This window comes from Schistocerca americana, chromosome X (assembly GCF_021461395.2).
Source record: "Schistocerca americana isolate TAMUIC-IGC-003095 chromosome X, iqSchAmer2.1, whole genome shotgun sequence".
Classification (NCBI taxonomy): domain Eukaryota; kingdom Metazoa; phylum Arthropoda; class Insecta; order Orthoptera; family Acrididae; genus Schistocerca; species Schistocerca americana.
The window spans coordinates 91,174,847-91,198,241 of record NC_060130.1 but is presented as its reverse complement, the minus strand read 5'-3'; the positions used below and the strand labels follow the sequence as shown (position 1 = coordinate 91,198,241).

General features: G+C 44.5%; 1 protein-coding gene and 1 pseudogene across 1 annotated transcript in view; one reads left to right on the top strand and one right to left on the bottom strand.

Annotated features, from left to right (window-relative positions):
- Window positions 1-7,319: 7,319 nt before the first annotated feature.
- LOC124555825 (homeobox protein H40-like) overlaps window positions 7,320-23,395 on the top strand; it is a 28,021-nt gene continuing 11,945 nt past the window's right edge. The window contains exon 1 of the mRNA XM_047129892.1: window positions 7,320-7,328. Coding sequence (XP_046985848.1) covers window positions 7,320-7,328 — 9 coding nt within the window. The remainder of the gene's footprint in view (window positions 7,329-23,395) is intronic.
- Window positions 13,893-14,009, bottom strand: LOC124556982 (annotated as a pseudogene).

Here is a 23,395-nt window from a genome sequence, read left to right as displayed (position 1 = left end):
CGGATCCTTTCAAACAGATGAACGTGCAAGGAGGTGATGGACTGTGTGTACATCATACACTCCTGGAAATGGAAAAAAGAACACATTGACACCGGTGTGTCAGACCCACCATAATTGCTCCGGACACTGCGAGAGGGCTGTACAAGCAATGATCACACGCACGGCACAGCGGACACACCAGGAACAGCGGTGTTGGCCGTCGAATGGCGCTAGCTGCGCAGCATTTGTGCACCGCCGCCGTCAGTGTCAGCCAGTTTGCCGTGGCATACGGAGCTCCATCGCAGTCTTTAACACTGGTAGCATGCCGCGACAGCGTGGACGTGAACCGTATGTGCAGTTGACGGACTTTGAGCGAGGGCGTATAGTGGGCATGCGGGAGCCCGGGTGGACGTACCGCCGAATTGCTCAACAAGTGGGGCGTGAGGTCTCCACAGTACATCGATGTTGTCGCCAGTGGTCGGCGGAAGGTGCACGTGCCCGTCGACCTGGGACCGGACCGCAGCGACGCACGGATGCACGCCAAGACCGTAGGATCCTACGCAGTGTCGTAGGGGACCGCACCGCCACTTCCCAGCAAATTAGGGACACTGTTGCTCCTGGGGTATCGGCGAGGACCATTCGCAACCGTCTCCATGAAGCTGGGCTACGGTCCCGCACACCGTTAGGCCGTCTTCCGCTCACGCCCCAACATCGTGCAGCCCGCCTCCAGTGGTGTCGCGACAGGCGTGAATGGAGGGACGAATGGAGACGTGTCGTCTTCAGCGATGAGAGTCGCTTCTGCCTTGGTGCCAATGATGGTCGTATGCGTGTTTGGCGCCGTGCAGGTGAGCGCCACAATCAGGACAGCATACGACCGAGGCACACAGGGCCAACACCCGGCATCATGGTGTGGGGAGCGATCTCCTACACTGGCCGTACACCACTGGTGATCGTCGAGGGGACACTGAATAGTGCACGGTACATCCAAACCGTCATCGAACCCATCGTTCTACCATTCCAAGACCGGCAAGGGAACTTGCTGTTCCAACAGGACAATGCACGTCCGCATGTATCCCGTGCCACCCAACGTGCTCTAGAAGGTGTAAGTCAACTACCCTGGCCAGCAAGATCTCCGGATCTGTCCCCCATTGAGCATGTTTGGGACTGGATGAAGCGTCGTCTCACGTGGTCTGCACGTCCAGCACGAACGCTGGTCCAACTGAGGCGCCAGGTGGAAATGGCATGGCAAGCCGTTCCACAGGACTACATCCAGCATCTCTACGATCGTCTCCATGGGAGAATAGCAGCCTGCATTGCTGCGAAAGGTGGATATACACTGTACTAGTGCCGACATTGTGCATGCTCTGTTGCCTGTGTCTATGTGCCTGTGGTTCTGTCAGTGTGATCATGTGATGTATCTGACCCCAGGAATGTGTCAATAAAGTTTCCCCTTCCTGGGACAATGAATTCCCGGAGTTCTTATTTCAATTTCCAGGAGTGTATTTGGAGCACGTTGCTCTACAGGGTACTGAGAAGAACCCTAATATAAGCTTCAGGCAAGTGTCCCTCCCAAGTCCGATTATGTGTATCCTGTATGACACTGCACAGCACGGATACCGCTTTGAACACCTGTTGCGACGTGGGTGCGATGTAGCTCTGTATTGTATTCCGGGACGATTTGTTGACGTTGTATGCACACCGTCCATTTCCGGACACATGCCCATAGGACCTTTTTTTCTGCCATTTCCAGTCAGGAATCCAACCCTGCAGTTTGTAGGTTTTACTAATACTCTCCTCACGTGCCCATAAAGCCAGCAGGCGGCATTCAGTGTTACAGTGGTCAGTTATCGAAATCTCTTTGCTCGTCAATGCACGCCCTGTGGATTGAACTGGACAAATGGGAGACACCGGCAGCTAAATATGTATTCGACTAATCCATAACAATTATATCTGAACTCTTCGCTGGGAACGCCTGCTGTTTTTAAGCCTCAAGATTTGTTTCCTGCTTTAGAACCCAGTCTCGTTAGCCGGTATCTCTACTGGGAGCCTGTGAATTGACGTTCGGCTCGTACTGTGAATGTGGAATAAATTTTATGTTACTGGCATTTGGCCAGCTTGGGGAGGAGAGGTGGCAGTGTTCAGGGCCTGATGACCGTCTTTACATCAATGTCCTGAGTTATATTCCTCACTCATCGTAAGCCAGTGCCATTACTGGGTAACTGGCATCCCTCTACCTCTTCCCCACCTTCGAACTTTTTGTTTAAATTCTGATTGCTGTTTAGCCTCTTTATTCGTTTATTGAGAGCAATTTTTTCTTTACTGTGAAGTAAAGAAATGGTTCAAATAGCTCTGAGCACTATGGGACTTAACATCTGAGGTCATCAGTCGCATAGAACTTAGAACTACTTACACCTAACTAACCTAAAGACATCACACACATCTATGCCAGAAGCAGGATTCGAACCTGCGACCGTAGCGGTCGCGCGGTTCCAAACTGAAGCGCCTAGAACCGCTCGGCAACGATGAAGGGCAGCGGCGTTTGTGTAGAGTTGTCAGCGCTAATAGACAAGCAATACTGCGCAGAATAACCGGAGAAATGAATATGGGGCGCGCGACCAACCAATCTGTTAGGACAGTGCAGCTAAATTTGGAGTTAATGGTGTATAGCAGCAGACGACTGAGGCGAGTGGCTTTGCTAACAGCACGACACCGCCTGCAGCGCCTCTCCTGGGCTCGTCACCATATCGGTTAAACCCTACACGATTGGGAAACCGCGGCCTGGCCAGATGAGCCTCAATTTCAGTCGGTAAGAGCTAATGGTAAGGTTCGAATGTGGCGCAGACCTCAAAAAGCCGTGGACCCAGGTTGCCAAAAAGGCATTGTGCAAGGCGTTGGTGACTCCATAATGGTGTAGACTATGCTTACGTGGAATGGCCTGGGTCTTCTAATCCAACTCTACTGATCATTGACTGGAAATGGTTATGTTCGACTACTTGGAGACCATTTACAGCCATTCTACTACGGAATTCTTACAGATGACAACGCCCCATGTCATCGGGCCACAAATGTACCCAATTTGTTTTAAGACCATTCTGGACAATTCGAGCGGATGATCTGACTACCCAGATCGCCCGACGTAAATCTCATAGAACATTTATGATACATAAAGGTTAAGTCAGTTCGTGCACCGGCAACAGTTTTGCATTTATTGACGGTTGTAAGGGCAGCGTGGCTCAATATTTCTGCAGGGGACTTCCAACGACTTGTTGAGACCATGCCACGTCGTGTTCTGCACTATGCGTGGCAAAGGGAGGTCCGACACAATATTAGGAGGTATACCATGACTTTTGTCACCTCAGTGTTCACTGAAATACTCTGAAAATACCCCTGAAGAAACCGTAGGTGGAGTCTGGGTTCTACCTGTAGATGCCACCATCGTCAATAGTTGTGCAGTTCTTTCTGACAACATTTCAGCCGCCATTGAGTTTTGTAAACTGTGTCATACGTGCGTTGTGGTTGCCGACCCGCGCCTTGTGATGGGTGTGTTTGTCGCTACGGACATTGTGATGTGAGTACATTTTACACTTATGATTTTTTATCTTAAAAGAATTCTTCTTTTATGTATTTAATTCACACAATTTCCAGATTCAGTAACATGTTCGTCGGGCATAAAATCAACAGAACAAAAGCAGTGCGTGTGCAATGTATTAAGAACGGGAAGAACAACTATATCCCTGCCACAAATTACGTTCAACTTGAAACTAAGCAGCAGGTAGAAGTTTACTAGCTGCTTCATTAATCGTCTCATATGACACAAGTTATCTTTTTCTTTATTAACGTATACTTAAACAATTATTAACGTTTAATTTATGTGGGATGAAAAAAATATGGATTCGAAAAGAATGGCAAAATACTTAAAATACTAACTGCAATGTAATAGTTACATGCGCCCACTTACAGTAATTTAGATTCTAAGATTCTGAGTGGTGTCTGTTTGTTCTAAGTCGTGTCTCCCTACCACTTTCGCGCGTGTTTTTAGGGAATTGACTAGTTTGAACCTGGAACCTGTTGCTGGTAAGGAGACGTCAGACCACACATGACATGTAGAGTTCAGAAGAGTTCAGTGAGACTAGCGATGATATAATCAAATACTTAATGACTTCAGCGTCAGTTCTACCGTACTCCCTGTAAGTGACTCTTAATACTAACTAAATTTAGTGGAAGGGGTTCAAGGCTTTCCTGTTTTTAGTTAGCTGGTAAAATAACGTTGAAAAAGCAATTAAGTTTACCATTGGAATTTTTATTCTGCTCACAAAACATTGTTTATAAATTGTACTATTGATAAAAGGAAATATTATAATACAGGATGAGAAAAACCAACTGCGTTCAACAAAAATGTGAACGAATATTCCCCGAATGTGTTTCCAAGCTCTATAATGGATCGAAGGATGACCTATGTCATATCACATCTACACTGCTGGCCACCGTAAATGCAACACCAAGAAAGACAAGAGGTAGCACAACAAAATTTATTTTGTAGATAACGTGTTGACCAAGTATCAAATGATCACGTTTACAGACGTCTGTGACATGTGGTTCCTGCCAGAATCAGTAGCCAGAGTAGCCGCCATTGTTGGAGATCACCGCTGACACACGTCTCGGCATTGAGTCAAAGAGACGTTGGATGTGTTCCTGGGGTACAGCAGCCCAAGCAGCTTCCACACGTTGCCAAAGATCATCTGGTGTGGCAGCTGGGGATGTAATCTGGGTCACTCGTTGAGCAACCATGGACCACATGTTTTCTATCGGCGAAAGATCCGAAGAGCGAGCCGGCCAGGGAAGCACTTCAATCTGGTTATTGACGAAGAACCTTTGGACACTGCGTGCCACGTGTGGTCGCGCATTATCCTGTTGAAATTTGGCTGTGGCAGAGCCCTGAAGGTAACGAAGGACAACTAGCTCCAGCACCTCGGATATGTAGCGCCGGCTATTTAAAGTACCGGCAATGCGTACTAGAGGCGTGCGAGAGTAATATCCAATACCGCCCCATACCATAATACCCGGTGCAAGACCAGTGTGGCGGTGCATAATGCAGCTGTCCAGCATCCTCTCTCTACGGTGTCCCCACACTGGAATCCGACCATCGTGGTGCTGCAGACAGAAGCGTGCCTCGTCAGTAAAGACAACGTCATTCCATTCTGCCGTCCACATCCGTCTGTCATCACACCATTGGCGACGGAGACGTCTGTGGTTCTGCGTCAATGGTAGACGAAGCAATGGACGTCTTGCGGACAGACCACTCTGCTGCAAACGGCGTCGAATGGTACGCGCAGACACTGGATGATGCGTTACAGGCGCAATGTGCTGTTCTATGGTTCGGGATGTCACTGAGCAATCCGTCACTGGCATGCGCACAATTTGCCTATCAGCACGTGCAGTGGTGCACCGAGGTGAATGCGATCGACCACGTCGGTCCGTCGTACCCTCCTGCATCCAACGGTCACATATCCGCATTACAGTTGTTTGGTTTCGTCCAACACGACTAGCGATTTCTCTGTATGATAATCCACAATCTCGGTAAGCCACTATCCTTCCTCTGTCGAACTCGGATACTTGATCAAACGATGTTCGCTGTTGTCTACGAGGCATAACTGATCGTCTTGTGAAACAACCACAAGGCAAACACACGTGCCGAACGTACACTCGTCGAAATCGCCAAGCCTTAAATGGCGCTATGAGGTGGCGCCAAACGCGCGTGTGATGTGCGTCTGCGCTGAAATTCTAATCAGTTGCATATCTCATCGCAGCAAACCCATGGTGCAAATTTCACTTGATTCGGATGCTTCCTTCAGGGTGTTGCATTTACGGTGGCCAGCAGTGTATAATATAGGTTTAAATTAAGTTTCACAAAAGAGAAAACGATCAAAAATGGTCTACAGTGACCCTCAATTATCTTTAATTACTTATTTAACTTGTCGTAAATTAAAGTGGCTTCTCAATAATTATATAACAGAAAAATCATCGCGTTTCAGATTTTAACTTCAAGTAGCAAATGTGAATACCATGAAGTTTAATTGACGATCGACACTAGCGTTACGTAAAAAGGGAATGTAACAAATGAGACTTCTGCAGTTCTGAGTGAAGCCTTATGCGCTCTTATGCGGCATCGCGTGCGTTCATTACCCTGTCAGTGGTTAGGCAGCGTCAGGGATGGCGGGCGGCGCGGCTCCATACACCTCGCCATCTCGGTAGCAACTCTCTCGAACTTATCCTTACTACTGTTTACCGAAGTTGGTTTAAGAAAAAGGTATCTGGCTGTGTTTTCAACTGACCAATCAGCGTCTCAATGTTAACCTTAAGCTCCGCCTATAAAAATTCTGTCTATCCAATGAGAAACGTTATACTTTTCGTGGTGAGGCAGTTTTTTTAATGTGTGCTACATAACAGAGACGCGTACAGTCTCACGCTAAACCTTGCAGCTGGTGTGGCCCTTTCAGTGTTATCGTAAGATCTATACTGTTCTTCTGGAGGGCTCTATCTTTTAACGTGGGCTGGGGGATGGACCTCCAGGCGGTCGGCCGGCGATGTGGGTGTCCCATGGTCCCGCTCTTTATCGTAGGGCCTTCTAACCTACACAGTTCTGCTCTCGGCTTCTGTTCTCGTTTCTCCCCTCGGAACTCCGTCTGTTTCACGGTGAGAAGGTATGCCATGTATTTAGGCATTCTTGTGTTAGTCTGTGGTATTCCATTTACTCACTCATTGATCGTATTACTTTGGTTAATTTAGTGTCAGGATCTATTCGGAGCTATGTGACATATTGCCGTATTTGCTATTGTGTCAGGGTTTTCATGGAAGGTGTTGGATTTGCCTGATACCTTACAAGATGGCACTCTCGCCCATGAGTTATCAGAAGTCAGACGGAAGCCGTTGCAATGCATTAGTTTTAATAACAAGTTCTGAGATGGAATGATGTAACATCTGCAGTTGCATCAGCATCTTGCACTAGGCAAGACAGGCCAAATTATTTTCACTATGTTAGCTGCTGACACATCAGCTATGGGAAACATGCAGATATTATGGTAATATTAATACGTTATGCATTTGCATTTAAGCAAAAGTATATATTGTTCAAAAGTAATGTACCAGAAAAGCCTTATTCAAAAAAATTGCTTGCAAATGAGTTAGTGATATTGTCGTCTTACATTACAAAGATTTCACTAGTATGTATGTACAAAGCGTTACTCACTTAGCTGCAAGGGTGAGTACTGACGCTACCTTAAATATACAACTTATTTTGTGCCATGGACATCTGTACGTGCTCCAACGTATTTTTTGATAACATGGACAATGTTAGTAAACTTGCTGTCATTTTAAAATAATTGCGAAATTAATAAATTATGTTTCTTTATGTCTTCGTATAAAATTCTGGGAGCACTACGGGACTCTCCAATAATAATATATCAGCTCAGTTCCGCACACACTGTTAACGAGCAAAAGCTATGGCCACTGCCAAAATTGCGTCACACTCTAAATGAACACGCGATTGTTGTTATTCACTATTCACTATACTGTAGCTTGTCGGTACACCATATTCACACTGATAATGAGACATTAATTCACTTGGACATTAAATGCATCCCATAGATTTTCCCTATGTACGTAAGCTACGTCTAACGAAACACGTTTTTCACGAAGTGACTCTCTCCTTCAGCTTTTCACAATCAATCTTCCAGAGTTTCCTTTCCATTCAGTTAATTCTTGTACCAGAATTAACACTAAACGTGTTACTGGACAAGTTGATGGCGGACTCAGGTGGGTAAAGAGCAAAAAAACACATGAATGTACGAGCGCGGTTCTTTTACGCTTAGCGGAAATCACAAATGCATGATTTTGCTGACGCACTAGACTTGGAGACAGCCAGGTTCGACCCCTGGTATCCGAAGAAATATTCACCGTCAGTACTCGGTTGGAAAAGGGAGGAGAGGAGGTTGACGGAAAATTTTCAGTAAAACTGCAGTGTCCATCATGTTTCCCGATTACAAGGCGACTTTGTAGGATGACTAAACTAAAATTTAAATTTACGGATCTTTACCCTGTGCCTGACAACAGGAATAAATGCAGGAAGCTTCTCGTGCTTTACATAAATTTAATGTAACTTGTGCTGCGTATTTGTTACTGTGAATCTGAAGCCGGGTTTCCACGGGCATGAAATGCTTACAGATGCATTCCCCCAACCACTCGAGTAACTCACCTTACATGTTGAAGCGATATACCTGCACACTGTCATTCCAACTTACGCATAAGTTACGAAAGTTAGCTTTCTAGCACGATGTCGCTTACCCACCATCACCTACGAGTTTCAGAAAGTGTCGCTAGGTGGATATGTTCTCATTCTGCTCTGGTTCGTTCCACAGCCCAGATCTTGAATCATTTGTTTATGCACATGACAAGTTAGCTTATTGCCAAAACAAGGGGCTTAGCCTTTAACTAAGTAAAGATATACCTTTGTAAAGTGGCAAAATGCTCTTAGACTCTGTGATAGGAATCTCATTGTAGCAATCAGTAATTCCTTATAATCAGTCATTTGTGTTTGAAGTGACGAAACGGATTCTAAAAGTATCGCAGCTGAGAGTGTGGACTTCCTGAGGTTCAGATTACTCCAGAACTGTCAATATCGAAAACGCATTTTTTTTAGAATACAGATAAGATTTTGCTCAATAAAATCTTAGGCAATTGCAACAGTGTTCGTATTGGCGGTATCATTGAATAATGAATATTCTGCATAATAGTACAAAGTTTGGTTACAATATTATGTATCCTACCGGCAAAGGGAACGTTGTATCATTGTATTTACAGTACCTATCAGAACCTTCACTAACTTTAAAAACAAAAATAAAGCGGAATCGTTGAGACAATAAAATTACTTTCCCATGTACCTTCAGTGTACTGTAGATAAAATGAAAATTTAGAAACAGTGCACTTTAAAATGCGATAAGCGTGTTGTAGTGCCTCCAGTTGCCGGAAGTTACAATGTTACTTGTGTACTCGCATACGTGTATCAGACTGTTGTATAAACCGTTAGACGATTTTCGTATGAAACGTCTTTCTTCGTAGATAACTTTCTTACTAACGTATTAGCTATTCCCAAATGACTGGTATTAGATACCCATTTCCATACGCAGCATTTGAGGGTCCGTTTTTTCTTCGTCAGCGTCACTATACGCTCTTCGGCTAGAAGCTGCGCAACTCCCACATGAATAGCTTCACTTGTCACCATTTTGAAATTCCAAATTCGGTATGCGAAAACGTAACTTGCATATAAGGATAGTGGTGGGGGGAATGCATGTGTTAAGTAATTCATGCCTCTGGAAACCTGACTAAACGATCACTGTACACTTAGCACGTTTCCTACTCTATGTGTGTCAGTGGTAATGGTGAGTCAGTGTTCATGCAAATATTTCGTTTGTTGTTCTAAAGGTGCTACAGTGAACACAAGCTTGAAACTAAAATTAACATACATTCTAAGAAAAAAAAAGGCCCACCACGAAAGAATTACCCGAATGGAAATCGGTATTCGGCAGATATGGTGTACATGTACAGACAAATTATTATAATTTCAGAAAAATTAGATGATTTATCCACGAGAAAGATCTTTACAAAGTGAGCAAGCTAATAACGCGTTGGTCCACCTTTTGTCCTGATGCAACCAGTTATTTGGCTTGGCATTAATTGATAGAGTGCTTGTATGTCATTCTGCCTAATTCTGTCCAATTGGCGCGTTAGATCGTCAAAACCTCGGATTGGCTAGAGGGCCCAACCAATAATGCGTTCTCAAATGGGAAGAGAGCTGGCGCCCTTGCTGGCAAGTGCGAAGACAAGCAGTAGAGACTCTCGCCGTGTGAACGCAGGCATTACCTTGCTGAAATGTAAGCCTAGAATGACTTGATAGCAATGGCAACAAAACAGGCGCAGATTATAGTCGATGCACCGCTGTGACAAACAAAGGAGCCCTTGTGTGACATTGGCCGTGCGGTTAAAGGCGCTGCAGTCTGGAACCGCAAGACCGCTACGGTCGCAGGTTCGAATCCTGCCTCGGGCATGGATGTTTGTGATGTCCTTAGGTTAGTTAGGTTTAACTAGTTCTAAGTTCTAGGGGACTAATGACCTCAGCAGTTGAGTCCCATAGTGCTCAGAGCCATTTGAACCATTTGAACCCTTGTGTGACAAGAAATGCCACTCCAGACCATTACTTCTGGTTGTCTGGCAGTACTCGGTTGGTACCCCACCACGTCACCGCTGGTCATCACTGAACACGATTCCACTCCAGTCAATTAGATTCCAGGCAGTAGATTATAACAAGTCACTGATATTTTTCAGTGTCATTAATTCATAATAACTAAGGAAATGTGAAAAATGACGTCCTTTTTCTTCTACTCACAATTCGGGTTATCGACTATCGCATCGTTCGGAAGATTCCAAAGAGTGTCGAAAACTTTCGCAAGGTTTCCTTCCATGGCACATTGGTAAAGCGCCTCGGCATATGTTATGTTCGTTGCAATAATTATATTTTTAATGATACATGTATGGTACAGTGCGACAGTTGTTGAACTACATGAAGAAATTTAAATTAGTTACAAACTACGGGGTGCACACACTTTATTCAACATGTAAACGTCACTAAAGATGTTCGGATTTAGGTTATGACATATTCGATGTGCCTGCATCATTGGCGATGTGTAGCGCAGACGAATAGCGACATTCTGCATGACCCGCTGAAGTGTCGGATCATCGATGACCTTCTGAATGACTGTTTTCAACTCAGAGCTGGTTTTGGGGTTAATGCTGTATACCTTGTCCTTAATATAGCCCTACGGAAAGGAGTCGTCTTTGTTGAGATCTGGTGAATATGTCGGCCAATCGAGGCCCATGCCAGTGGCCTCTGGATACACCAGAGCCAGAATGCGGTCCCCAAAGTGCTCCTCCAGGACATCAAATGCTCCGCTGCTTCGACGGGTTCGAGCTCCGTCTTGTATGAACCACATCTTGTCGAAATCAGGGTCACTCTGGATAATGGGGATGTAATCATCTTCCAAAACCTTCACGTACCGTTCGGTTGTCACTGTGCCATCAAGAAATATCGCACCGATTATTTCGTGAGTGGGCATTACACACCATACAGTCACCTGTAGAGGGTGAAGAGACTTCTCGATGGCGAAATGCGGATTCTCAGTCTCCTAAATGCGCCAGTTTTACTTATTGACGAAGCCATCCAAATGAAAGTGGGCACCGTCCCTAAATCAAACCATACAGTGCATACTAATTCTCATCATGCCCCGGGGCCAACCGTGCAGTTTGAATGACCTAATGCGAACCGTTCAGAAGTTATGACGATTGTATTTTGTATTGTACACTACTGGCCATTAAAATTGCTACACCACGAAGGTGACGTGCTACAGACGCGAAATTTAACCGACAGGAAGATAATGCTGTGATATGCAAATGATTAGCTTTTCAGAGCATTCACACAAGGTTGGCGCCGGTGGCGACCCCTTTAACGTGCTCACATGAGGAAAGTTTCCAACCGATTTCTCGTACACAAACAGCAGTTGACCGGTGTTGCCTGGTGAAACGTTGTTGTGATGCCTCGTGTAAGGAGGAGAAATGCGTACCATCACGTTTCCGACTTTGATAGAGGTCGGATTGTAGCCTACCGCGATTGCGGTTTATCGTATCGCGACATTGCTGTTCGCGTTGGTCGAGATCCAATGACTGGTAGCAGAATATGGAATCGGTGGCTTCAGGAGGGTAATATGGAACGCCGTGCTGGATCCCGACGGCCTCGTATCACTAGCAGTCGAGATGACAGGCATCTTATACGCATGGCTGTAACGGATCGTGCAGCCACGTCTCGATGCCTGAGTCAACAGATGAGGACGTTTGCAAGACAACAACCATCTGCACGAACAGTTCGACGACGTTTGAAGCATCATGGACTATCAGCTCGGAGACCACGGCTGCGGTTACCCTTGACGCTGCATCACAGACAGGAGCGCCTGCGATGGTGTACTCAACGACGAACCTGGGTGCACGAATGGCAAAACGTCATTTTTTCAGATGAATCCAGCTTCTGTTTACAGCATCATGATGGTCGCATCCGTGTTTGTCGACGTCGCGGTGAACGCACATTGGAAGTGTGTATTCGTCATCGCCTTACTGGCGTATGACCCGGCGTGATGGTATGGGGTGCCATTGGTTACACGTCTCGGTCACCCCTTGTTCGCATTGACGTCACTTCGAACAGTGGACGTTACACTTCAGACGTGTTACGACCCGTGGATCTACCCTTCATTCGATCCCTGCGAAACCCTACATTTCAGTAGGATAATGCACGACCGCATGTTGCAGGTCCTGTACGGGCCTTTCTGGATACAGTAAATGTTCGACTGCTGCCTTGGCGAGCACATTCTCCAGATCTCTCACCAAATGGTCAATGGTGGGCAAGCAACTGGCTCGTCACAATACGCCAGTCACTGCTCTTGATGAACTGTGATATCGTGTTGAAGCTGCATGGGCAGCTGTACATGGACACGCCATCGAATCTCTGTTTGACTCAATGCCCAGGCGTATCAAGGCCTTTATTACGGCCAGAGATGATTGTTGTGGGTACTGATTTCTCAGGACCTATGCACCCAAACTGCGTGAAAATGCAATGACATGTCAGTTCTAGTATAATATATTTGTCCGATGAATACCCGTTTATCATCTGCATTTCTTCTTGGTGTAGCAATTTTAATGGCCAGTAGTGTATAATAATTGTCACCCTGTACTTATTACTCAATAATGATACTAAACACTAATATTATACACACATCGCTGAAATAAAAATGAAACAAGCATGCTGTTAGTTACCTAGATCTATTTCTCCATCAGAATCTTAATACACAACACTGCCTTTATCTCAGTCTTAGTATATGCTAGTTTCTTACTTTTATGAAGTGGAAATTCATTCCCCTCTTTTATTTATTTCATTCTTTTTTATGGGACACACAGGTGTTGGACAAAAATATAATTACATTAAGAAAAACGCACGTTTTAATGTAAGTGCAGATACTAGCCACGCCTGCTGGTCGCGCTGTTGTCTGTGACCACGAACGTCGACTATAGTATGGGCTCAGCACATTCGTGATTATAACAGCGTTCTGTGCAGTTGTGGGTTCATTATGTCGAATCGAAGTTAATTGGAACGAGAGCCAATTTTTGGTGCTCGTATGGTGACTGCTTCTATATCCGAGGTAGCGGAAGTGTTTAGCGGCAGCGCATCGAAGATTTATACGGCAAAAAAAAAGAAAGTAGAAGAACATCATCCGCTAAGTCACAATGCGGACAAAAGGATGTGTTAAGTAATTCTGAAGGATGGTCATTGAACAGGATTGGGGCAAAAATAAGAGGACAAGAGCTGCAAAAGACACTCCAGAACTGAAGTTACACGTGGTAAACCTGTCAGCACCAAAAGAACACGGAGACAGGTCCATAAGCAGGGAATTGCAGGGCGAGATGGAATCCCACAACCACTCATCAGAGATGCAAATGCCCGTAATAGGAAAACGTGGTGTCGAAGCCATAAAACCTGAGCTACGAAGCAATGGAAGATATTCCTTTGGTTGTACGCTTCCAACTTGTGGTACAGTTTACGTCCCAAGAGTGAAAAAAAAGCACTCCGTCTTCAGGCCACAAGTGGCCCATCGTGACCATCCGACCGTCGTGTCATCCTCATTGAGGAGGCGTATAGGAGGGGCGTGGGGTCAGCACACCGCTCTCCCGGTCGTTATGATGGTTTTCTTTGACCGGAGCCGCTACTATTTGGTCGAGTAGCTCCTCAGTTGGCATCACGAGACTGAGTGCACCCCGAAAAATGGCAACAGCGCATGGCGGCTGGATGGTCACCCATCCAAGTGCCGGCCACGCCCAACAGCGCTTAACTTCGGTGATCTCACGGGAACTGGTGTATCCACTGCGGCAAGGCCGTTGCCCCAAGAGTGAAACATGACGGGGATTTCGGTGATGATTTGGGCAGCCATATCGTGGGCTCTGTGACTGCTCTACGAGGTCGCTTTTATTTTTCTTACTCGAGGATTATATGACCATTTTGGCTGATCAAGTCCATCCTTTGGTACAAATTGGATCCCCAAAGACGATGCTGTGGTCGAAGATGACAGCGCTCGTGTTGACACAGCTCGCATCGTCCCGGACTGGTTTTGCGAGCACGCGTCTCCACTCGCCACCACCCAGCAGGCCTCGGTGTTATTGAGCCTCTGTAGTCTAATTTGGAGAGAAGTGTCCCGGACCGCTATTCACCTCCATCGTCGTAACCTGCAACTTGCCACAGTGTTGCAGGGGGAATGCTATAACGTTCCCACAAAGAACCTGCATTTATACATAACGAGATGATTGTTTTCACTGCCATCTGGTTTACCACACACTAATAGGCATAGTAATGTGTTGTCATTGTCCACAGTTTTGTACGCCTCTGTATTGTCATTGTATCAAAGTCACACAACTGTTAATTAGACAAACAGAATTTAGGGGATTAGCAAACATAAAAATAAAGAGTGAAGCAATGAAACTCTCTAGTTAAAGATGCAGTGAAAGTAATAATATTAAGAATTTTCCTGTTTTTTATAAATCTTCTGAATACATAAGTGAAGGAAAAATTTGGCCGTAATTTGATAATAGGAAACATCTCATCATTTGCATTGGCTGATCTTAGAAAACTGTGGACAGCAAAAATCAGAGTGCGCTACATAATTCGTGAGTAGCCTTATCGGGCGTTTTCATATAATCTACAAAACGGGAGCATCACTCAGACATTTTTGATGTTTCTCGATTATTTGACAGAGAAACCGTGACCTTCCTCTGTGAAGCAAATTAGTTCGCAACATACGTCAAATCTGGCCAGGCTAATTACTTCATGGCGCAGCAACGCTGCGACCCGCTTTTCAGTTCATAATGAGCTACAAATGTGCACTTAAATAAGCCACCGAAGCTTTCCGGCATATTCGCCCGAGCCGTCAAGCGTAAGAGGCAAGAGCGTTCATTTGCACAGAACAGAAATTAAGTGTGTAGTGTTGGCTCTTTTCATTTGCGGTTCTCGTCGGTGCTCGCCCGCATCTAGCGCTTCAATTTAAATCGAATGCGGCCGGAGTGGTTGTGTGCTGTGCCCCATTACATCGTTATGCGTGCCTTCTGCATATACTCAATGTCAACACGTTCCACCTTTATTTCCCTAAAGAACGACCGGCTTATGTCATCAAGCACGCCGTCTGCTATTCAGTTCAGCACTGCTAACTTTAACTTTAACGGAGTTCGTGCGTTCAAGCTGCTGCAACCCCGATTCCATTCGTAGCACCTCGAGTTATCACCAACGTAAAGACTGGGGGAAAAGGGAGCGATTCTATGTCCGTGTGTACAGGAGAGTTAGGAAATCAGTGCCTTATTGTGATAACACTTCTTTGCAGATTAGACTGGTCATTAGTTCTACAGTTATCAGTACTTTCAGAGAGCGCGGAAGATTGTCCTGAATACTACAAAAGGGAAATATTTATTTCACAACAGATATGAAAATTGTTCTGCGTCACGTGTAGACATCAGAAAAGTTTTGTGAAACTTTCAGAACATGAAGTAGCCCTAGATGTAGAAAGATTTTCTTGAAGTGTGACGTAGTTTATTTCACGCCAAACTAGAGGGGTTTTTGATCAGTTTATTTGCTCTGAAATTTTTGATGTAACCTCGAGCAGCAGAGTTGCAGAAAAATGTAGAAATGTTATCAGTTTAATGACCACACTTATCTGAGAATATAAATTCAATGTTGCGGTGAACTATACAGCGAAAATAGCTACTAATGTGTGCTGAATAGGAGCACGTTTGATCTTGGGGTTCGCAGATTAAATAAGTTATGGAATTCTTCACGTACCATAAGCATTGTTCCTTTCTGTTGTAACTTTGTAATTTGCGATTTATCTTTTCTTCAAAAGTTATGTTTAATTTTAAGGCTCGAAACTGGAAGTATCGTATTTTCTCAACATCCTCTGTGTCAGAATTAGTTCGCAGAGATGATATTACGTGCGTTTGTGGTGGTTAGTTGTCAGTCATCTTTTATCTTCCAATGGGGTTCTCAGCTCTCATCTGTTTTTGAAGAACTAATAATTGTCAGAAAAGCAGACATTCTTTCACTGTATGTAATCTGACTGCATTGTGCAGGGTGTTTCCGTAAAAGCGTGCAAAAATTTAACAGAACACAGATGATGCTCCACTGAACAATTTGAGGTAGGAAACCTGGGGATGGAGAGATAAAATCGCAGCACTGTGTACTTTTTTATTTACATTAGTTACACTTAGCTGCAAATACCATCATTGACACTATGAGCATACTATCTGTACTGTATCTTACAAAGTGTGCTAAAACTGATGGCCATCAACCTCAATACAAGCATGAAATTGGCGAACAAGAATCTGACGCACCCTGACAAATATCCCGGGTGCGTTTCGAATCACATCACAGGCAGTTACAATTCTAGCAACTAATTCCACTTGCCGGCCGACGTGGCCGAGCGGTTCTAGGCACATCAGTTCGGAACCGCGCTGCTGCTACGGTCGCAGGTTCGAATCCTGCCTCGGGCATGGATGTGTGTGATGTCCTTAGGTTAGTTAGGTTTAAGTAGTTCTATGTTTAGGGGACTGATGACCTCAGATGTTAAGTCCCATAGTGCTTAGAGCCATTTGAACCACTTAATTCCATCTCCGTATCCACTGGCGACTCATACACAAGTGACTTTAGATATCCCCAAAGGAAATAATCAAGGGGATTTATACCGAGCAAGGTGGCGCAGTGGTTAGCACACTGGACTCGCATTCGGGACGGTTCAAACCCGCGTCCGACCATCCTGATTGATTTAGGTTTTCCGTGATTTCCCTAAATAGCTTCAGGCAAACGCTGGAAAGTATTGTTAAGAGAGAGAAAGTAAAAACACGCACTCCTAAGGCTACAACATTCCTCACTTAAAATGGGCTATTATGTTATATCGCTTAAGCTCCCAACCTATCACTCATATGGAAGATAGCCCTGTTAATATTCCATTGTAAGAAATATATTTCAAGCGCATGAAATACATCCTTCTTCCCAGTTTCTCTAGGATAAACTATGCTATCGAATCGTAAAACGAAAAACATTTTTCTTAAAACATTTTCTTTGTGTGATATGGTTACAATATAGCTTTCCAGTGATGTATAGCGACCACTGTTCACATCCGATCACGGTTCAGAAATTATGCTATGCTTTCATCAACCCTATATATAAAATGACCGTTACTAACGGGGAAAGCCTCTTCCAAGGAAACAGGTAAACGCATAGCAGCAGCGCCCGACATGCGAAAATTACAAGTCATTCTACTACTAGCTCTGTCAGGCAAATATATACACAGGGGGTTGCAGTACCCTACAAGCATCCATCGCTAACTTAGTTATGAAGCTGAAGTCTCGACTTTACACCGAACATGCCACAGGGGGGTTGGAGTACATCATATAAATCATAGTTTGTTTAGAGGAATGTGTCACGTTTCATCACAAATGAGATTGAAGTTATCTGATGCAGGAGATGTTCACAGTTAATGATCACAAGTAGACAGTGCTTCAAATCATATACAGAACACGTAGCTGTATGCGAGTCGAACGCAGGCTATGTCACGTGACGGCAGATGCATTTAAGTTTATGGACGGATGGTTCTCTGTCTTCCTGAAAAGCGTCAAATACAGTAGTCAACTCGTGCATATCACAGGGACCTCAATAGACATACAGTATAATGCTGCCTCAACGGGCAAAAATTGACTGCTTCCCTCATTGCCTTCGCTACCATGTCGATATTTTCTCAGATTCCTCTTGCTGCAGCATACTTGATCACATGTACAAATTGTTCCGCACCAACCAGAAGATACGTAAGTATCTGTTCAATTTCGCAGCATTTACATTCGGTCAATTTATACCTATGTCCCTTATCACTTTTCGCAGTTCTATCTATTTTATGTCAGCCCTGTCCATGCGATTGTGTAATAACCTCTCGTTCTGTTTTCTAGAATTGGTTTTAAATTTAGTAAAACTGCCAACACCTAGCCCAAATATACTGATTGGGAGGCGTAGTATAGTACAGTACTCGACTGTATCCAGTGACCCACACATTTGGAGAGCGTTTGCCCTGTTTTCTGTACGACTGTGTATATGCATGTGTCGCAGAACACCCCCCGGACCGCACGCCAACATCGGTCAGGGAATAACGCGCGGCGGGTCCACACTTGAACACTAACTCTGCTGTACTGCGTCCTGGGGAGTTTTCTGCGACACACTCATACAGAAAACAGGGCAAACGCTCTCCAAATGTGTGGGTGACTGGATACAATCGAGTACTGCGCCGTACAATGCCTACCCATCAGTGCATTTGGGCTAGGTGTTGGCAGCTCTACTAAATTTAAAACCAATTCTAGAAAACAGAACGAGAGGTTATCACACGATCACATGGATAGAACTGACATAAAATAGATAGAACTGCGAAAAGTGAGGGGGGATAGTGAACTACCGTTTTGACGCATTTTTGGAAGAAAAAGAACCATTCGTTTATAAACTTACATGCATTTGCCGTCACGTGACATAGCCTGCGTTAAACATGCATACAGCCACGTGTTCTGTATATGATTTGAAGCACTGTCTACTTGCGATCGTTAACTGTAAACCTCTCCTGCATCAGGTGACTTCAGTCTCACGTGTGATAAAACGTGACACATACCTCTAAACGAACTATGATTTATGTGATGTCTCCAACCCACCTGTCGCATGTTGGGTGTAAAATCGAGACTTCACCTTCATAACTAATTTAGCAATAGGTGCTTGTGAGGTACTGCAACGCCCTGGCTATACAGGGTGGTCCATTGATAGTGATCGGGCCAAATATCTCTCGAAGTAAGCATCAAACGAAAAAACTACAAAGAACGAAACTCGTCTAGCTTGAAGGGGGAAACCAGATGGCGCTATGGTTGGCCCGCTAGATGACGCTGCCATAGATCGAAAGGATATCAACTGCGTTCTTTTTAAATAGGAACCCCCATTTTTATTACATATTCGTGTAGTACGTAAAGAAATATGAATGTTTTAGTTGGACCACTTTTTTCGCTTTGTGATAGATGGCGCTGTAATAGTCACAAACGTATAAGTATGTGGTATCACGTAATATTCCGCCAGTACGGACGGTATTTGCTTCGTGATACATTACCCGTGTTAAAATGAACCGTTTACCAATTGCGGAAAAGGTCGATATCGTGTTGATGTATGGCTGTTGTGATCAAAATGCCCAACGGGCGTGTGGTATGTATACTGCTCGGTATCCTGGACGACATCATCCAAGTGTCCGGACCGTTCGCCGGATAGTTACGTTATTTAAGGAAACAGGAAGTGTTGAGCCACATGCGAAACGTCAACCACGAGCTGCAACAAATGATGGTGCCCAAGTAGGTGTTTTAGCTGCTGTCGCGGCTAACCCGCACAACAATAGCAGACAAATTGCGCGAGAATCGGGAATCTCAAAAACGTCGGTGTTGAGAATGCTACATCAACATCGATTGCACCCGTATCATATTTCTATACACCAGGAATTGCATGGCGACGACTTTTAACGTCGTGTACAGTTCTGCCACTGGGCACAAGAGAAATTACGTGACGAGGACAGATTTCTTGCACGCGTTCTATTTAGCGACGAAGCGTCATTCACCAACAGCGGTAACGTAAACCGGCATAATATGCACTATTGGGCAACGGAAAATCCACGATGGCTGCGAGAAGTGGAACATCACCGACCTTGGCGGGTTAACGTATGGTGCGGCATTATGGGAGGAAAGATAATTGGCCTCCATTTTATCGATGGCAATCTAAATGGTGCAATGTATGCTGATTTCCTACGTAATGTTCTGCCGATGTTACTACAAGATTTTTCACTGCATGACAGAATGGCGATGTACTTGTAACATCATGGATGTTCGGCACAAAACTCGCGTGCGGTTGAAAGGTATTGAATAGCATATTTCATGGCAGGTGGATTGGTCGTCGAAGCACCGTACCATGCCCCACACGTTCACCGGATCTGACGTCCCTGGCTTTCTTTCTGTGGAGAAAGTTGGATATTTGCTATCGTGATCTACCGACAACGCCTGACAACATCCGTCAGCGCTTTGTCAATGCATGTGCGAATATTACGGAAGGCAAACTACTCGCTGTTGAGAGGAATGTCGTTACACTTATTGCCAAATGCATTGAGATTGACAGATATCATTTTGAGCATTTATTGCATTAATGTGGTATTTACAGGTAATCACGCTGTAACAGCATGCGTTCTCAGAAATGATAAGTTCACAAAGGTACATGTATCACATCGGAAAAACCGAAATAAAATGTTCAAACGTACCTACGTTCTGTATTTTAATTTAAAAACCTACCTGTTACCAACTGTTCGTCTAAAATTGTGAGCCATATGTTTGTGACTGTTACAACGCCATCTGTCACAAAGCGAAAAAAGTGGTCCAAATAAAACATTCATATTTCTTTACGTACTACACGAATATGTAATAAAAATGGGGGTTCCTATTTAAAAAAAACCGCAGTTGATATCCGTTTGAGCTATGGCAGCGCCATCTAGCAGGCCAACCATAGCGCCATCTGGTTTCCCCCTTCAAGCTAGACGAGTTTCGTTCTTTGTAGGTTTTCGTTTGACGCTTAGTTCGTGAGATATTTGGCCCGGCAACGATCAATGGCCAACCTTTTTATATGAGCCTGACAGAGCTAGTGATAGAACGACTGGTATTTTTCGCATGTCGGGCGCTGCTGCTATGCGTTTACCTGTTTCCTTGTAAGAGGCTTTCCCCGTTAGTAACGGTCATTTTGTATATAGGGTTGATTCAGGGATAGCATAATTTCTGAACTGTGATCGGATGTGAACAGTGGTCGCTATCCATCACTGGAAAGCTAAGTTGTACCACACAGAGCAAAAGTTTTAAGAAAATAGTTTTTTCGTTTTACTGTTCGATAGCATAGTTTATCCTAGAGAAATCGGGAAGAAGGATGTATGTCATGCGCTTAAAATATACTTCTTACATTGGAATATTAACAGGGTTACCTTACATATGAGTGATAGATTGGAAACTTATGTGATCTAACATAATAGCCCGTTGTAGCCTTAGGAGTGCGTGTGTTTATTTCTCTTTCTTAACAGTACCTTCCAGCTATTGATCCTAGACTCTGGAATAATAGTTTAAAATTGATGGACAACACTTTCAAATCTGTTACTGTACATCGTTAAGGAATGCTAACCTCCTCGACATGGACGCATTTCGAGAAATCTTGTACACTTGGATGGGCGAGGACTCAGCGAGCTCCATCCATTCACGAGACGTGAAATACAGCTGACTACCTCTGATCGGTTGCAGATTAAATAGGTACCAGTGACGCAGGGCGGTTTGGTCGATGACAGTGTGAGGGAGGTCTTTCAGTCTCTAATTTTGGCATAAGACTATGGGAATGTTCTGTGACTCCCATCAGCATAGACGTAGATCGTAAATTAAGCTATATGCTATAGGTGTTAGAAATATGTAGAGCACTGTCTAATATACATTGATGATATATGTGTTCGAGAAATAACAATGAATGGACGTACTGCACAGTCATCTATACAGATTCGCAAAGTGGCCAAGGGGTAGTTTAGCTATGATACTGAAATTGGGAAACAAGCTCTCACATCAGAGTTGAAATTAATTTAGAATTGGTAAAATTGTTCATATTATCAATTGTAATGCTTATCATTTGAGTAGATCGGCGGTGTCTTTTCCGTCCACTGTGACGTTGTTGGTTACCACATTATGATTGACTCACAATGCTTGTTCGAGTTGGAGAAACAGTTTTGTTGAGGGGAGATACCTTCTGGGGGATGCTGGCACCGAAACAGTGATTGCGTACATGACTGGAATATCAGGAATCAGTCGAAACGGAACGCATAGCAATCAGATTTGGACTGTAGTTTGGAAACCCACGCGAATGTGGTAAAACTATTCCAATTTCGAAACTTCCTGGCAGATTGAAACTGTGTGCCCGACCGAGACTCGAACTCGGGACCTTTGCCTTTCGCGGGCAAGTGCTCTACCATCTGAGCTACTGAAGCACGACTCACGCCCGGTACTCACAGCTTTACTTCTACCAGTATCTCGTCTCCTACCTTCCAAACTTTACAGAAGCTCTCCTGCGAACCTTGCAGGAGAGCTTCTGTAAAGTTTGGAAGGTAGGAGACGAGATACTGGTAGAAGTAAAGCTGTGAGTACCGGGCGTGAGTCGTGCTTCAGTAGCTCAGATGGTAGAGCACTTGCCCGCGAAAGGCAAAGGTCCCGAGTTCGAGTCTCGGTCGGGCACACAGTTTTAATCTGCCAGGAAGTTTCATATCAGCGCACACTCCGCTGCAGAGTGAAAATATCTCATTCTGGAAATATTCCAATTTCGTTATCTTGTAAGTGAATTTTATTTAAAATCATCGAGTATCTGTTATAGTAACAGCAGTAAAAAATTTATTTACACTGTGCGAAGTGTAGAGGTGTCCCAATTCACCTATCTCACCTCCAAAATTCAAATTTCCCGCAAAGGGGGCTTGGCAGGGGGGCGTGGCACTCTCCTATGATCTTGGGTAGTGGTACTCACATCATCAACTGACTTCAATCGCGTCACTGTGCGAAGTCTAGATTTCTGCGAGAGGCTGTGTTAATGTCAGTTTAGAACTTGACACAGACCTCGAAGTCGTGGCGGGGAAAAATAAATAAAATGTTTGACAGTGTACAAAGCATGTTAGGGCAGAAAAATTAATGTTTCACACAACGAGACAGGGTCACAGGGTGTGCCTCTTGCAACTTACAGTATGGTCATCAGGATATGATCATTGTCCTGCGGTACAGGTGGTGAAACATTAAACTGAGGTGTGCAGTTGATAAAAACGTGTATATTTAATAGGATCGTCACATGTGCTCGATGCTAGCACGCATGCGGTATTTTGTTTTCGATATATGGTAGGAGAGAGATGCAGTGAAAATCTTATCTGGTTGTCTATCGGATGAAGTCAGTGGAGCTTTATAGTTGCTAATATTTCTGTCTTGGATGGTACAGAATAACGAAGATAGATGTGATTAGACTCGGATCTTTAGTACCTGTATGTAGCTTCGGGGGGGGGGGGGGGGGGGGGCGAGGGGTGCACTGCAGTAAGGTAGAAAAAATCATTGTCCTTTCAGCAGTTCCAGTTTGCATCGAGTGGTTTAAACACTGTCCTGTCGCAGTAACGCAGCTTAGCCTGTT